The sequence below is a fragment of the Ursus maritimus genome, unplaced genomic scaffold (assembly GCF_017311325.1).
Source record: "Ursus maritimus isolate PB19 unplaced genomic scaffold, ASM1731132v1 scaffold_5, whole genome shotgun sequence".
NCBI classification, from domain to species: Eukaryota; Metazoa; Chordata; class Mammalia; order Carnivora; family Ursidae; genus Ursus; species Ursus maritimus.
Genome location: NW_024426663.1, coordinates 55179703 through 55197026, shown reverse-complemented (window position 1 = coordinate 55197026; position 17324 = coordinate 55179703). Strand labels below are relative to the sequence as shown.

Here is a 17324-nt window from a genome sequence, read left to right as displayed (position 1 = left end):
AAATTAACAAACAAACAAACTTCAGGTTTTTAACTCTAAAATGACCTGAAGCAGCCTCTGTAGCAGATGTCACCTGGAAGCAAGCCATAGGTGGCCTGCCTAGTTCTCATGCCTCTGTGCCACCATTAAGGAAAGTCCTAACGTAGTCTTCTCTTGCATATTTAAAGAATACCTTAAGTAAACAACCCCTCCTTTTTTGGACAGTAGCCGTTTAATTTATCTGGAATAATTTTTTTAATTGTAGAGAAGTAACCATTAAATTTACCATTTTAACTATTTAAAGTGTTATAATACTGTGGTATTTAGTACATCCACAGTGTTGTGCAGTCGTCAGCACTTTCTAGTTCCAAAAATTTTCATCACCCCGGAAGGAAGCCTGATACCCATTAAGCAGTCCTGGAATAAGTTTTGTTACCAATGTTTTAAAATGAATGTTTAGAGATAGCATCCTCTACTACCTGAAAGTTGGGTTTAAGTGTTCAGACCTGCATATGGAGGTTTCTCTTTGCGTGCATATATGGATGTGTAATATATATGAAAGGTATCCTGCTCTTTACACACACACACCTTTTATTCACATGCAGAAGTTACCATTTTCAAGGTGAAAAAAAGGAAAATGTTTTTTCATCTCCAGTTTGTCAGGCTGAATACTTACGTTTGGTGGGTGTATGAGTATTTATACTTTTCCTGTTTGGAGACTTGTTAGATCCTAATGATAACGAGGGTTCAGTGATGAGTGTGCCTTCTTTCTTTCTTCCTTTTTCTTTAAATTTATTTATTTATTTATTTGTTTGTTTGTTTGTTTATTTATTTATTTTTGGAGCCTAGGTGGGGCTTGAACTCAGGACCCTGAGATCAAGACCTGAGCCAAGATGAAGAGTCAGACACCTAACCGACTGAGCCACCCAGGCGCCCCATGAGTGTGCTTCCTATAATTTAACATCTTTAGGTCTAACTTTAATTGAAACAGATATTCCACTTTTAGGTTGATTTGGACTCATAAATAAATGGCCAGATTCTGAAAGGATCCGTCTTGGGGAGTTTCAGACTAATACAGAGAATATTTTTCCTTAACGTACAACGGGCATGTCATGGAACTGAAGTCACTTTTGTAAGATAGACAGCTAGTTTAAATAAATCAAAACTTTTAAATCAAAACTTTGACAATAGCTGAGGTCATTGAAGTAGATTAATATTACAGGGCCACTAAATTCATTTCACAGTAAAAGCTGATATCTGTCTGTTCAGAAACCCTTTCCTCCAGTTCCTGGTAGAGTCTTCACTTCCAAATAGAAACTAAGAAACCTACACAGCATCCTAGTGCTCTGACAGCCAGTGGTCTAACAACCAAGGGAGTGGCGGGATGAATGACATCCTGCTATCTCTAGCTCACCGTGTTAAAGATGCCCTCTGTGTGGTCTGTGGCAGGTTTCTTCCTTAATGCTGGTGAGATGTAGTTATAGGAGCAGTTTTCATGGAATTGTAGGAGAGAGAAGTTGATTTGACCCACAAGAAACATTGGCCTAGGTCCAGGAAAGAGATAATAAGGTTGTCAAGAGAAACCAGCATCACTAACTCAGGCTATCTTCTTTTCAGAATTCAAGAAATACTGTTCTGGCCTCTTCTGGATTTGGAGCATCTCTCCCAAGTTCATCACAACCTTTGACTTTTGGAAGTGGAAGGAGCCAGTCCAATGGGGTTCTAGCCACAGAGAACAAACCTTTGGGCTTCTCTTTTGGCTGTAGCTCTGCACCAGAGTCTCAAAAAGACTCTGATCTCTCCAAAAACTTGTTCTTTCAATGCATGTCCCAAACATTACCCACCAGTAACTACTTCACTACCGTTTCAGAGAGTTTGGCTGATGATTCCTCCAGTCGAGACTCATTCAAACAAAGCCTTGAGAGCCTCTGTAAAGGCAGATCCACTCTTGGAGCAGACACTAAATCAGGCTCTAAGGCTGGCAGCTCTGTGGATCGGAAGGTGCCTGCAGAGTCCATGCCCACCCTCACGCCAGCCTTCCCACGGAGCCTCCTAAATGCCCGCACCCCAGAGAGTCATGAAAATCTATTTTTACAGCCCCCTAAACTGTCCCGAGAAGAGCCCTCTAACCCTTTCCTTGCATTTGTGGAGAAAGTTGAACATAGCCCTTTCAGCAGCTTTGCATCTCAGGCACCAGGTAGCTCTTGCTCTGCGACCATTGTCACCTCTAAGGCAGCACCCAGCTGGCCCGAGGCCCACTGCTCTACAGATTCGGCATCTTTAACAAAGAAGAAAACTCTCTTCATCACAACTGACTCCTCTAAACTGGTGTCCGGTGTTCTGGGCTCAGCTCTTACCACCGGGGGTCCGAGCCTCTCTGCCATGGGGAACGGCCGCTCCAGCTCGCCCACCAGCAGCCTCACCCAGCCCATTGAGATGCCTACTCTCTCCTCCAGCCCCACAGAGGAGAGGCCAACTGTGGGGCCTGGGCAGCAGGACAATCCCCTCCTCAAAACCTTTAGTAACGTCTTTGGCAGGCACTCAGGCAGCTTTCTGTCCTCCCCAGCAGATTTTTCACAGGAGAACAAAGCTCCTTTTGAAGCTGTGAAAAGGTTCTCACTGGATGAGCGAAGCTTGGCTTGCAGACAGGACTCGGACTCCAGTACCAACAGTGACCTGTCAGATCTGAGTGATTCTGAGGAGCAGCTGCAGGCCAAGACTGGCCTGAAGGGGATTCCAGAGCACCTAATGGGGAAGTTGGGCCCCAATGGGGAGCGAAGTGCTGAGCTATTGCTGGGCAAAGGCAAAGGGAAACAGGCCCCAAAGGGCCGGCCGCGGACCGCCCCCCTGAAAGGTGATCTTGCTGGGGTTGTCCATTGGCTTGGCTCTGGCACGAGCCTTGAATGCCTGTTGTGCTCTTGGGCAGCAGAAGTCCTTTCTTTGATGGAAATTTCTATAGTCATGTAGAATATCATGGCCAGAAGGGCCCAGTAGAGGCCCCTCATCAGACCTTTTGGTTCAGGGCAGGATTACATCTAACCCAGCACCGTTACTAAAGAGGGATATCTACCTGTATAATGATAATTGCACAGAAGAGGACCCTTGATACTCTTTTTGCTCAGGATCTCTTTCCGGGTGTTTTTCTCATCCCTTTCTACTTCTCTTTGGCCCATCCTCTTTAATTTACTTTAGAGGAATTACTGAGTACTGGACTCTATTCTCAAATAGCAGCCTTTCATAGACTTACTTAAGCAAAAAGAATCACCCTTCACATTTGCTTCTCTCTGTTACTTACATATGGTTGTAACACCTCTTCCATAAACCATTAACTCCTATGCTGTGAGGTTATGGTCCAGAATTGTGAAGGGCAAGTATCTAAGAGAAAGTTGAACGGTAAAAGTAACTGTTGTCATTAGGAATTGGTATCCCATGGGGGCACAGGAGTTGTTGATTAGTAGAACAGTTGTGTCTCCGGAGGCTACCTTCTGCCTTCTTGGGTTTTCCTCACCCATGCCAGAGTTGTTTCCTCGTAATGGGGCACTTCCCACAAATTCTCTCCATGGTCCTTAGCTTCCGGTTGAAGCCTCTTTGTTCCCTCCCTTTCTCTCAAGGGTGGACCTGATAGGCACAAGCCCAGCCATGGCAAGGGGGAATGAGCCAGGTCAGGACAAGAATGCGTCCCTAGGAGGATCACGTTACTGGGTCTCATTAATACCAATCATGACCAGCCATTTCTCCCCCTTCCCTTGCCACAGTTGGCCAATCAGTGCTGAAGGATGTGAGCAAGGTGAAGAAGCTGAAGCAGTCTGGAGAGCCCTTCCTGCAGGATGGGTCCTGCATCAATGTAGCCCCTCACCTGCACAAGTGTCGGGAGTGCCGCCTGGAGCGGTATCGGAAGTTTAAAGAACAGGAGCAAGATGATTCCACTGTGGCCTGCCGCTTCTTTCACTTCCGGAGGTACCCAAACCCGTCTCTGTCTCCTTCCCGGTTTCCATGAGTAGTTGGTAACTCCCACTCTTTCTCTGAATCTGTAAGCCTATCTCATACCTTTTCCTTGTTTTCCTTGACCCCTTTGCTCTGAGTCTCCGCCATAGGAACCACTCAGGTGTGTTGAGATTGTGAAGTGACTTGTGGCTTTGTCCCTAGGGAATTGAACAGTCTCAGCTGCTGGCCCCTGAGCTTCATTGAGTTATTCCTAACTTGGGTTCCATTTGAAACCAGTGGTGTAAGCAAAAGGATGCCATGTTGTAGTATGGATCTGCCTGACCACTTTTTGCTGCTAAAGGAGCTTGAGTCTCTGAGAGAAGGGGAAGGAAGATTAGGACATGATGGGAAGTGTCTTTGAAATAGAGATAACTGGCAAAAATCCTGGGAATGTCCCCTGCTTTTACCAAACAACAGATATTTAGTCACTTTTCTTCTGCTTGATAAACTTAGAAGAATTTCTCCTAAATGATCTTTCAAGAATTCTTCATTTTTAAAATAAATCTAAATTAGGGTGGCTCAGGCGTTAAGCGTCTGCCTTAGGCTCAGGGCATGATCCCAGAGTCCTGGGATCGAGCCCCACATCAGGCTCCTCTGCTGGGAGCCTGCTTCTTCCTCTCCCACTCACCCTGCTTGTGTTCCCTCTCTCGCTGGCTGTCTCTCTATCAAATAAATAAAATCTTTTAAAAATAAATAAAATAAATCTAAATAGTTTATCCACATAGTGTGGATTCACTCATTCAGCAAATATTTACTGAGCACTTATTGTGAGCCAGACATTGTGGTGGGCATTGAGGGTTAAATGGTGTATAAAACCATAAAGATCCAGGGGCGCCTGGGTGGCTCAGTCATTAAGCGTCTGCCTTTGGCCCAGGGTCCTGGGATCAAGCCCCGCGTCGGGCTCCCTGCTCAGTGGGAAGCCTGCTTCTCCCTCTCCCAATCCCCCTGCTGGTGTTCCCTCTCTTGCTGTGTCTCTCTCTGTCCAGTAAATAAATAAAATCTTTAAAAAATAAAAATAAAATGATAAAGATCCAGACCTTGAGAGGTTTCCTGAGGAGACAGACAATAAAAAAGCAAAAAAGATTAAATATTTGGCATGTTAGCTGATAATAACTATGAGAAAAATAAAGACAGGAGAGAGGATTGAAGTAAGGGGAGGTTAGAGAGGCTACAGTTTAAATATGATGATTTGAGAAAGCGAGATTTGAGTAAAGACCTAAAGGAGGTAAGGGAATGGTCCTCACATTTTTCTGGGAGACAAGTCTTCCAGGTGGAGGGCACAAGAGCAACTGTCCGAAGGCTGGAATATTCCTGGTGTGTTTGTGGAGCTAGGGTAGCTAAAAGCTAGAGTGAGGGCAGGGGAGTTGAGGTCACAGAGTTAACAGTGGATCCATATTTTCAAGGAATACTCCAAGGGCCTTCGCTTTTGTACTGAAAGAGAATGGAGGTTTTGAGCTGATGAGTTTCACTAAGGAATGTTTTAAAGGATCACTGTAACTGCCTTCTTGAGAATAGATTGTATTGAGGCAAAGGCAGAAACATGGAGAAATTAGGAGGCTGTTGGAACTATCCAGGTGAGAAATGATGGTGGCCTAGTGATGGAAGTGATGAGTCTGGTTGGATTAAGGATATATTTTGAGTGGGTCCCTGGGTGGCCCGGTTAGTTAAGCATTTGCCTTTGGCTCAGGTCACGATCCCAGGGTCCTGGGATTGAGCCTCACCTTTGGCTGCCTGCTCAGCAGGGAGTCTGATTCTTCCTCTCCTCTGCCTGCCACTCCCCCTGCTTGTGCTCTCTCTCCCCCTCCCTCTCTCTCTGTCAAATAAGTAAATAAAATCTTTAAAAAAGGTGGGGGTATATTTTGAAGGGAGAACTCAGATGATTTTCTGATGAATTAGATGAGGAGTACGAAAGAAGGAATGGAGTCAAAGATGATTCTGCAGCTTTTGACCTAAAAACTGAAGAATGGAATTGCCATTTACTGATTAGGAGATTTCTGAGGGAAAGGCAGGTTTGGGGAAGAAAATGGGAACTTTTAATTTGGGCTTGTTAAATTTGTGATGCCTGTTAGATTTCAGGATGGAGATGTTGAAAGGGCAGCTGGAAGCTCGACTCTCAAGTTGAAGGGAAAAGTCTAGGCAGGAGGTTAAAAATTTGGATGTCACCAGGTATTTAAAGCTGTGTGTCTCCTTGAGATCATGGAAGGAGTCCAGGTGTAGATAGAGAAGAGAAGCATTCCTAGGACAAATCCTGGAGTTCTCCAACATTGAGAGACTGGAAAGAAGAGGAGGAGCTAGGAAAGGAGGTTGAGAAAGAACAGCCAGTAAGCTGTCCTGGAAGGCAAGTGAAGAAAGTATTTCCAGAAAGGAATAATGAACTGTGGCAAATACTGGGGATTGAGTCAGGTCAGATGAGGACTGAAAGTGACCATTGGATTTAATGGGGAGGAATGATCTTGTCAAAAACAGTTTTGGTGTGTTGGTGAGGGAAAGCCTGATCAGAGTGGATGAAGATAAAATAAAAGGGAAGAGGAACTGGTGACAGTTAGTATAGAAAACTCTCAAATGTTGCTCTTACAAACAGATAAATGGAGGGGGGCGTGGGATTGAGAGGATTTTTGAGATAGAAATTTTTTAGAGGATTTTTGAGATAGCAAGTTTATAGCAGGAGTGATTCAGTAGGGAAGAAAATAGATGATATAGAAAAGAGAATATGTGGTGTGATGCCTATGCAGGAGGATAGGATGTAGAGCATAGGTGGAGAGGGAGATCTTGGCTGGGACCTAGTTCATTCCGAGCAGCAGCAGGTCAGCTGGAACGTGGGCCCAATTGCAGGAAGGCCTGGTAGTATGGTCGGGGGAACTTGTGGGACATCTCTTCTGGCTCTTTGTATTTTGTCTCAGTGCAATACATAGCAAGGTCCTCTTGGGGAAGATTATACTAGAGGTTAGAAAAGAGAGGTGAGGATATGAAAAAGGCATCTAGGGGAGGGAGTGTGCACCAGGAATCTGTTGTGACTGGGAGGCAACATGAAGGGCTCACCCTACGTAGGTAGACATGAATTTCAAGTGTGACAGTGGACATGGCTATTTTCCTCTGGTCACGTTCAGTGGTGTGGGTGCACATGTGGAACAGGCGAATAGAGAAACTGAAAGGCATTTCTGAGAACAGTTTTTTGTTTTTTTTTTTAATACAGATTTTATTTATTTGTTTGTCAGAGAGAGCATGAGCACAAGCAGGGGGAGCAGCAGGAAGAGAGAGAAGCAGGCTCCCCTCTGAGCAAGGAGCCCAATGCAGGACTCAATTCCAGGACCCTGGGATCATGACCTGAGCTGAAGGCAAATGCTTAACTAACTGAGCCACCCAGGAGTCCCCTGAGGACAGCCTTTTAAAGAACACAGACATACTAAGTGTTCACAAGCCTTTCTGCTAGTGCAGAAAATGCATACTGTGTTGGTCAAATAGAGTGGAAGTTGTTTTTGTTTTTTGTTTTTTGTTTTAAATATGTCTACATTCAGTTTGGGGATTGAACTTGCAACCCCAAGGATAAGATTTGGATGCCCTTCCAACTGAGCCAGCCAGGTGCCCTCCAGGGTGAAAATTCTTAATGCACCCTGATTGCTTTTAAGTCTCACCTAATGTTCTTTGCTCCTAGGGTTTTAGGTGTGTGTTAGTTTGCATGGCTGCTGCTGTTTACTGTGTATTTAGTTATCTACCTTTCTATCTCAGGTTGATCTTCACTCGGAAGGGGGTGCTCCGTGTGGAGGGGTTTCTGAGTCCCCAGCAAAGTGACCCTGATGCCATGAACCTGTGGATTCCCTCTTCCTCCCTAGCAGAAGGGATAGACCTAGAGACCTCAAAATATATCCTGGCCAACGTTGGGGACCAGTTCTGCCAGCTTGTGATGTCCGAGAAGGAGGCCATGATGATGGTGGAGCCACACCGTAAGATACCCTCTTGCTTCTTTTCCAGGCACTCCTGCCTGAGAACTTTTCATTTTCTGTTGCTTAAAGGAGGAGTGGTAGAAGTGGCAGATGGCATTTTCTGTGGATGAATTAAGACTGATAAGACTTTTGTTTGTAGCAAACTAAGTAGCTAAGGGCCTAACTGTATCCAACAGACCTCATTCCTTCCTTGATCCCTGTCTGGGCTTGGGTTACTCTGAATATTTTCAGTTTGCTTTGAGCCAATTTGTATTAGTAAGTGGTATTGTTTAGTCTGTGAATAGATGAAGTGCTACTGGGTACCATGTTTCACACCTAGAACCTACCATTACTCAGACATTTATGATATTTCACGTCTGTGAGATGCTGTACCCTGTTTCTACACCAAGGAAAATTCTACGAAATTATTCTCTACATTTCAAGTGAAGAATCCTCTTGCTTCAAACTCCCCCAAATCGAAATTTTTACATTAAGTAACAACATGTAGCATTTATTTTCATTGACACTTGTTCAGAAATATTAGCGATTCCACGTGTTTTCTTTCTCTTAACATTTGTAGAAACACTAACTTCTTACATCTTTGAGTTTTATTACTGGACAAAACAGTTTGAGTAGCAATCAGTAGATCTGGGGTCTTCTCCTGTTATTCACAGTGATCAATGCCAACAGTATTCCTCTTCCTCTTTCCACCAGAGAAAGTGGCATGGAAGCGAGCGGTGCGTGGTGTACGGGAGATGTGTGATGTATGTGAAACAACTCTCTTCAACATCCACTGGGTTTGTCGCAAATGTGGATTTGGGGTCTGCCTTGACTGTTACAGGCTCAGAAAAAGCCGTCCACGCAGTGGTGAGCAAATATTGTCCTGTTCAGTTCTAAAGGTAACCTGTCATTGGAGGAATGGGACTTGAAGCCAGAATGGGTTTGTGCCCCCTCTTGAACTGCTTATCTTCCCTCATTTTTGTTGCATTGTGAGGCCTTAACAATTGCCAATATTCCAGCCTAACTGGGTGGGCTAGAAGAAGCCAAGAAGGGTTATTCTTCACCTTCCCTTGTTGTGTTTTTCCTTCTTTTAATAACATCTTTATTGAGATACAATTCACATGCTCTAAAATTCACCCTCTTAAAGTGTACAATTCAAAAGTTTTTAGTGTATTCTCAAGGTTATGCGACCATTTCCACTATCAGATTTCACTGTGGTTGCTCTAAAAAAGAAATGTTGTATGCGTTAGCAATAACTCAGTATTTCTCCCTCTGCTCAGCCCTTGGTAACCATTAATCGATTTACTGTCTCATCTCTGTAGGTTTACCTGTTCTGTACACATCCTGTAAATGGAATCATACAATATTTAGCCTTCTTTGACCTCTTTCACTTTAGCGTACTGTTTTAAAGCTTCATGCATGTTATAGCGCATATCATTAACTCATTCTTTTGTATTGCCAGATAATATTCCGTTGTATGGATATACTACATTTTGTTTATCCATTCAGTAGTCGATGAACATGTAGGTTGTTTCCATTTTGAGCTATTATGAAAAGTACTATGAATATTTGTGTACAGGTTTTTTGTGTGAACATAGGTTTTCATTTCTTTTGAGTATATGCTTAGAGTAGAATTGATGGGCTATATGGCAGTTACTACCCTTTCAGGAGCTGTCAAATTGTATTCCAAAGTAGCTACGCGTCATTCTATAATCCCACCAGCAGTGCACAAGGGTTCCAGTTTTTCCGCCCTTTGCCAACACTTACTGTTTGCCTTTTTGGCGATAGCCATCATAGTGGCTAGGAGGGAGTCCGTATCTCATTGTGTGATTTTGATTTACATTTCTCTGATGACTAATTGTGTTGAGCATCTTTCCGTGTGGTTATTAGCTCTCTGTTTATCTTGGAAAAATGACTGTTCAAATCTTTTGCTTCCTTTTGTCCTTGCGGTATCTTACTACTTATCCAAAAACCTTCTTGCCCCTTAACCTCCTCATTCTTCCCTCTTCAGAGATATTGTGCAACCACTGGAACACAGTCATTTAGAGCTTATGCTACTGGGATTTGAAAACTACTTTCACATCTTATTACACCAACTGTGGTATCTTGGGTTAGTTTCTTAATCCCTCAGAGCCTCAGTTTCCTTATCTATAAAACAAGGGTAATATGAGTACTTCTCTCACAGCACTGTTGTGAGAATTATATGAGATACTGTATTTAAAGTGGTTAGCACAGGGCCTGACATCCACTACGCACTGTGTGTCATGTAGCTATTAGATCTTCCACTTCTGCCCATGAAAAATTAACTTCTACAGGAATTGCCCTCCTGCCATAAACAAGAAAACCAGACTAAATATATGAAACCACGGTTTTAGACATTGGACAGGCAGCATGAGTCTGTGATGTCTAAGAGAAGGGAAGAAACAAGGCAAATCCTACACTTTCTCCAGTTTATTGCCTGCAGTAGACAGACTGCAGTAGATGGAAGAGCATCTAAAACAGTCTGGCAATGTCACTGAGCTGAGACAGAGATCAGAGTCTGAGGAGAGTAAGGCAGAGTGCTAAAGACGTTAGAGCTGCACAGAGAGAACACCAGCGGTCTGCAGAGAGGTCACCTCAGTTTTTGGCTATATAGTGATCTGCACATAGATGAGGTAAAACTCTGTGAGGCCCAAAAAGGAACCTTCAGAAAGCAATTGAGTTAATAATTTCCAGAACTTACCATTTGTATTGCTATCAGCCAGAGTGGAAAGACACTGGGTAGAGTCCAGAAGGGTCACACCTTGACAGTGGGACTAACGTAGTCCCAGAATACAGGCTGCTCTGGGGATAACGCAGTGTAAAGCAAGCCTTGGAAGGATCAAACTGATCTGCAGGCTGCTTAACTATGCACCAGACTAAAACCAAACATTCTTTCAAGGATTACACCAAAATCCAGTACTCTGAAACATTAAAGTCAAAAAACTCTGCATTCAGTAATGAATAATCAGGGGGCACCTGACAGGCTCAGTCAGCAGAGCATGCAACTCTTGATCTCAGGGTTGTGAGTTTGACCCCCACACTAGGGATAAAAAGAAAAAATAATCAGGCATGAGTCTCTTTGGTAAATGGTGCTGGGAAAACTGGACAGCTAATCGCAAAGGAATGAAACTGTACCACTCTCTTACATCATACACAAAAATAAACTCAAAATGGATTAAATAAATGTGAGACCCAAAACCATAAAACACCTGTAAGAAAACACAGGCAGTAATCTCTTGGGCATTGGCCTTAGAAGCATTTTTCTGGATATGTCTCCTCAGGCAAGGGAAACAAACGAAAAATAAACTGTTGGGACTATACCAAAATAAAAAGCTTTTCCAGCAAAGCAAACCATCAACAAAACGAAAAGGCAGCCTTCTGAATGGAAGAAGATATTTGCAAGTGTTATATCCAATAAAGGGTTAATATCCAAACTATATAGAGAACAACTCAATGCCAAAAAATAACCTTTCTGGTTAAAAAATGGGCAGAGGACCTGCATAGACATTCTTTCAAAGAAGGCATACAGATGGCCAACAGACACGTGAAGACATGTTCCACATTATTCTCATCAGGTAAATGCAGACCAAAACCACAAGATCCTACGTCACATGTGCCAGAATGGCTAGTATGAAAAAGACAAGAAATAACAAGTATTAGGAAGGATGGAGAAAAAGGAACCCTCGTGCGCTATTGGTGGGAATGTGAATTGATGTAGTCACTGTGGAAAACAGTATGGAGGTCCCTCAAAAAAATTAAATATATAAATGTGATCTAGTAATTACACTACTGGGTATTTACCCAAAGAAAATGGAAGCACAGTTCAAAAAGATGCACCCCAATGTTTACTGAATTGCTGTTTACAATAGGCAAGATATGGAAGCAACCCAAATGTCCATTGGTAGATGGATGGATAAAGAAGATGGGGGTGTATATACACCTGTACACCTCTATACACACGATGAAATACTACTCTGTCATAAAAAAGGACATTTTGCCACTTGCAGTAACATGGATGGACTTCAAGGGTATTGCGCTAAGTGAAATAAGTCAGAGAAAGATACCATATTTTTCACTTATGTGTGGAATCTAAAAAACAAAATGGGCACCTGGCTGGCTCAATCAGTAGAGCATGTGAGTCTTGATCTTGGGAACGTGAGTTCAAGCCCCACAATGGGCATAGGGACTACTTTAAAAAAATTTTTTTTAATTAAAAAATAACAAAGGGCCACCTGGGTGTCTCAGTCAGTTAAGCTTCCAACTCTTGATTTCAGCTCAGGTTATGATCTCAGGATCATGAGATTGAGCCCCACATCAGGCTCTACACTGGGCTTGGATCCTGCTTAAGATTCTCCCTCTCCCTTTGTCCCTCCTCCCACCCCCACTCTCACACTCTCGCTTGCTCTCTCTCTAAAAAAATAAAAGTAAAAAACCAAACAAACAAACAAGTAAACTCATAAATCAATGCAGAGAACAGACTAGTGATTGCCTGAGGGGAAGCAGTGGAGGTGAGCAAAATAGGTGAGAGGGTTAAGAGGTACAGAGTTCCAGTGATAAAATAAGTAAGTCACAGGGATGAAAGGTATGGCACAGGCAATATAGTCATTAATGTTGTAATACCATCGTATGCCGACAGGTGGCAACTACATTTATCATGAGGAGCATTGATTAATGTATAGAATTGTCAAATCACTATGTTGTAAACCTGAAACTACTTCAGTTATACCAACTATATGTCAACTACACCTCAGTAATAAAATTTTTTAAATAAAAGTAATCAGGTATGCAAAAAAGCAGGATAATATGACCAATATTCCGGGGGAAAGAAACCATCAATAGAAACAAATCCAGAAATGACAGTCATGGTAGAATTAACTGTAAAAGGACCTTAAAGCTGCTATTATAAATGATATAAATATATTGAAAGACATAAAGGGAGACATGAACATGATGAGTAGAGAAGCAGAATACATAAGGGACCCAAGTGAATCACCTAGGGCTGAAAAATATCTCAAAAAATATCCCACTAGGTGGGATGATGGCAAATTAGACACTGCAGAAGAAACTGAAGTTAGACATAACAATAGAAACCAAAACTAAGCACAGAGAGAAGGAGGACTTAAACTTATAAATTGAAGAGTGCCTTGTTGAAGTATAGGAAATATCAGGCAGTCTACTAAACATATAATTGTTGGGAGTTCCAGAAAGAGAAACAGCAGGAGGGCAGATACAAAAAATATCTGAACAAATAAAGCCATAAATTTTCCAAATTTGATGAAAAAGCTATAAAACCACAAATCCAACAATTAATCTCAAACAGAGGAAGCATTAAGAAAACCACCCAAAGCATATCATAACCCACCTTACTGAAAAGCAGTGATAAAGAGAGAATCTGAAAATCACAGGAGGGAAAAAAAAACACATTATATACGAAGTAACAAAGATAAGAATGACAGCCAACTTGTCAGAAACCCTGTTTACCCGAAGACAATGGAACGTCTTCACAAGCGCTGAAAGCAATCCTTTTAACCTGAAATTCATACCTACTGAAAATACCTTTCAAAAACGAGAGTGAAATAGTTTTTCAGATCAAGAAAAGCTGATAGAAATCATCCCCACCAGGTTCACAGTCAAAGGTAGTTATTCAGGGGAAAAATTGATACAGTAAGGGAATTTGGATTTACACAAAGGAATGAAAAACTTCCCACATGATAAATGTAGGAATGTAAATTTTTCCTATTTTTAATCTTTTTTAAAAGATAGTTGTTTAGAGGAAAAGTAGCAATATAGTGTGGGGATTATACTGTATGTGAAATTAAAGTATGTAGGAACAGCGCAAAAGGAAGGAAGGGAAATAAAGTGAAGAGTGGTATAATATTTGAAGATAGACTGTGCTGAGTTAGAGATACCACAGACCTAGAGCAAACAGTAGCAAACAGGTATATGTAGCTAATAAGTCAAAAGTAGAGACAAAATCAAATCATAAAAAAGCAGTTAATTCAAAAGGCGGAGGAAAATGAAACAAAAAACGGGACAAATAAACAGAAACACAGTATATCTTATATTCAGTTTTCTTGAGGTGGGTAGCACAGTTACAAAAAAAAAAATGTCTAAAAAGGTCTTTTAAGGGAGTGATAAAATGAACCTAGATACAGGTAGGAACATCTTACGTAATGCTAAAGACTGAATTTTTCTCCCTGAGATCAGGAGCAAAGCAAGGTGTCTGCTTTTCACAACTTCTATTTAACATTGAGCTGGAGTTACTAGTCCACATGAAGAAATAAAAGCATACCCCCCCCAAAAAAAAGGCATATAGACTAGAACAAAGTAAAATGTTTTTTTATTTCCAGGTGACATGATCATCTATATAGAAAATACCAAGTAGAGTGCCTGGCTGGCCCAGTTGGAAGAGGGTGTGACTCTTGATCTCAGGGTAATGGGTTCATTCCCCGCGCTGGGTGTAGAGATTTGTATTTGTTTTTGTTTTTTTAACTTTGTAGTCTTTTTTTTTTTTTTCTAAGATTTTATTTTTACGTAATCTCTACACCCACTGTGGGGCTTGCACTCACAGCCCAAGAGTCACCTTCAAGAGTCATGTGTTCTACTGACTGAGCCAGCCAGGCACCCCAGATATAGAGATTATTTTTTAAAAAAGACAAAAAATCAAAAACAAAAAAACTTCAAAGAAAAAAGAAAACCTCAAGAAATCTAAAAAAAGCTACAAGAACTAAAATGTGAGTTTAGCAAGAGTGCAGGACAAACTCAACGTAATAAAAATCAATTCTATTTCTATATGCTCTCAATGAGCAATTGGAATTAGAATTTGTTTTTAAATTTTATTTATTTAGTTGTCAGAGAGCATAAGCAGGCAGAAGGACAGGGAGAAGCAGGCTTCTAGCTGAACAGAGAGCTCAACATGGGCCTCAGTCCCAGGACCCCAGGATCATGCTCCAAGCCGAAGACAGACACTCAACTAATTGAGCCACCTAGGAACCCCAGAATTTGAATTATTAAATCAGTATCATTTATGGTAGCATCAAAAAAACATGAATTGTGTAGAGATAAATTTAGTCAAAATGCAAAAAACACATACACTGAAAACTATAACATATTGCTGAAAAAAATGAAAAAAAAAATAAATGCAGAGATGTGCCATATTCATGGAAAGAAGATTGTGTACTAAGATGTCATTTCTTCCAAATTAACCTATTCATGTAATGAAATCAAAATCCCAGTAGACGTTTTTGTAGAAATTGACAAGCTGGTACTAAAATTTATATGAAATTCAAAGGGCTAGAATAATCAAAACAATTTTGAAAAAGAAGGCAGTTGGAGGATTTATACTACTTCATTTTAAGAGTTATTATAAAGCTACAGGAATCAAGGCACTGTGGTAATACAGTAGAACAGAGATATACACACATATATAATCAACTGATTAGTTGACAAAGGTGTCAAAATAATTTAGTGGGGAAAAGATAGTTCTTTCAACAAATGGTACTGGAATAATTCTGTATCTGTACTCAAATAAAATAAATTAATTTTTACTCATGTCGTATATTAAAAGTTAACTCTTAAGTAAATCATAGGCCTAAACATAAAAACTAAAACTATAAAACCTCTTGAAGAAAAAATAGAAGATCTTTGTGTCCTTGGGTTGGATAAGTATTTTTTAGATAGGACACAAAAAGCAAAAGAAAAAATTACCATCAAATTTGAAAGCTTTTGCTCTTCAAAAGACAGTCTTAAATAAGCCACAGGTTGGGAGAAAAGATTGGCTGATCCCATATTTGTTAAAGGACTTGAATCCACCATAAAGACCTCTTACAACTCAATCGGAAGATAACCCAGTTTTTACGTGAGCAAAAGATTTGAACAGATACTATATCAAAGAAGATAGATCAACGGAAAATTAAGACCATAATGAAAAATCCCTACATCCACTTGGAACACTAGAATTTTAGAAACTGACAGTATCAAGTGTTGCCAAGGATGTGGAAGAACTAGAACTCTTAAAATTGCTGGTAGGAATGCAAATTGGCTCCATCACTTTGGAAAACTTGTATGGCCATTTATAAATTTAAACATAAGTGTACCATATGACCCAGCATCCCACTTCTAGGTATTTGTGAGAGAAATGGAAATGTGCCCACACAAAGGATTGTACTTGTATGTCTATAGCAGCTTTATTCATAATAGCCCCAAACTGGAAACAATCCATCTGCTCACCGGCTGGTGAATGAGTGAGATATATATATCTCTCTCTCTCTCCATACCATGGAATAATACTCAGCCATAAAAAGGAATGAATTACTGATACATGAACAATATGTATAAATCTCAAATCATGCTATATGAAAGAAACCCAGCACAAATGACTATATACTGTATGCTTCCAGTTATATGAAATTCTAGAAAAAGCAAAATGTTAGTATTAGAAAGTTGATCGGTGGTGGCCAGAGGTTGAGAAAAGGCTTTTGACCACAAGCAAAGGACTTGAGGGGACGTCAGGAAGGGAGATGGAAATGTTCTATATCATGATGGTGGTAGTGTTTATGCAGTTGTATACATCTGTCAAAATTCATTGAAGTACACACTTTAAATTGTTGAATTTTTGTATGTAGATAAACAATAAATAACAATAAAACAGTGAAGCAGATTTTTTAAAAGTTAATTGTTACCTTCTCTGGCCCATGAGAAAATTGGCCTTTAGGATCTGAAACTCTGACTCACTAAGAAGGATACATCTTGTGACCCTCGTAAAATAAATGAAGTCATTTCATTTCTGTTTCAGAGACAGAAGAGATGGGTGATGAAGAGGTTTTCTCCTGGTTGAAGTGTGCAAAGGGGCAGTCCCATGAACCAGAGAATCTCATGCCCACACAGATCATCCCTGGCACAGGTAAGGGAGTTCTTTTTTAAATTTGGTGAAAGGGGCTCCTGGCTAGCTCAACTAACTCTGTGGTGGCTCCTGATTTCGGGTTGTGAGTTTGAGCCCCACATTGTGTGTAGAGATTACGTAAATAAAACTTTTAAAACAAATATTAAAAGTAAAAAAATTTCAGTGGGGGAAAAAGTGTTTTTAATTTAACTGAGGTATAATTCACATACCATAAAATACAGCTAAATGGTTTATCTCGGCCTGATTTTTCTTAAGCCTCTGCAGGTTGTTCTGACAGTTTGAATTGTTAGATATGTGTTAAATTTTACGCAGCCAGTGCACATACTTTGCCTCACCTTTCTGGTTGGAGAAGTTGGTTACTTTTCCACATAATATTTTACATTCCTGTGGTTGGCAGGATCAGAATAGAGAAAGTACCACATGCTTCCAGAAAGACCTTTGATTTTAGGTTTGTAAAAATCCAGCCAAAGCTAATCATACCTCTTGAATACATGAAGAAGGCAGCTTGACAGTAGGAA

The 17324-nt window shown here is 40.9% G+C and overlaps 1 protein-coding gene across 1 annotated transcript in view; it reads left to right on the top strand.

Moving 5' to 3' along the window:
• KDM3B (lysine demethylase 3B) overlaps window positions 1–17324 on the top strand; it is a 63083-nt gene that overhangs the window by 29216 nt on the left and 16543 nt on the right. Inside the window, exons 8-12 of the mRNA XM_040622392.1 lie at window positions 1597–2833; window positions 3735–3936; window positions 7690–7904; window positions 8598–8750; window positions 16699–16806. Coding sequence (XP_040478326.1) covers window positions 1597–2833; window positions 3735–3936; window positions 7690–7904; window positions 8598–8750; window positions 16699–16806 — 1915 coding nt within the window. The remainder of the gene's footprint in view (window positions 1–1596; window positions 2834–3734; window positions 3937–7689; window positions 7905–8597; window positions 8751–16698; window positions 16807–17324) is intronic.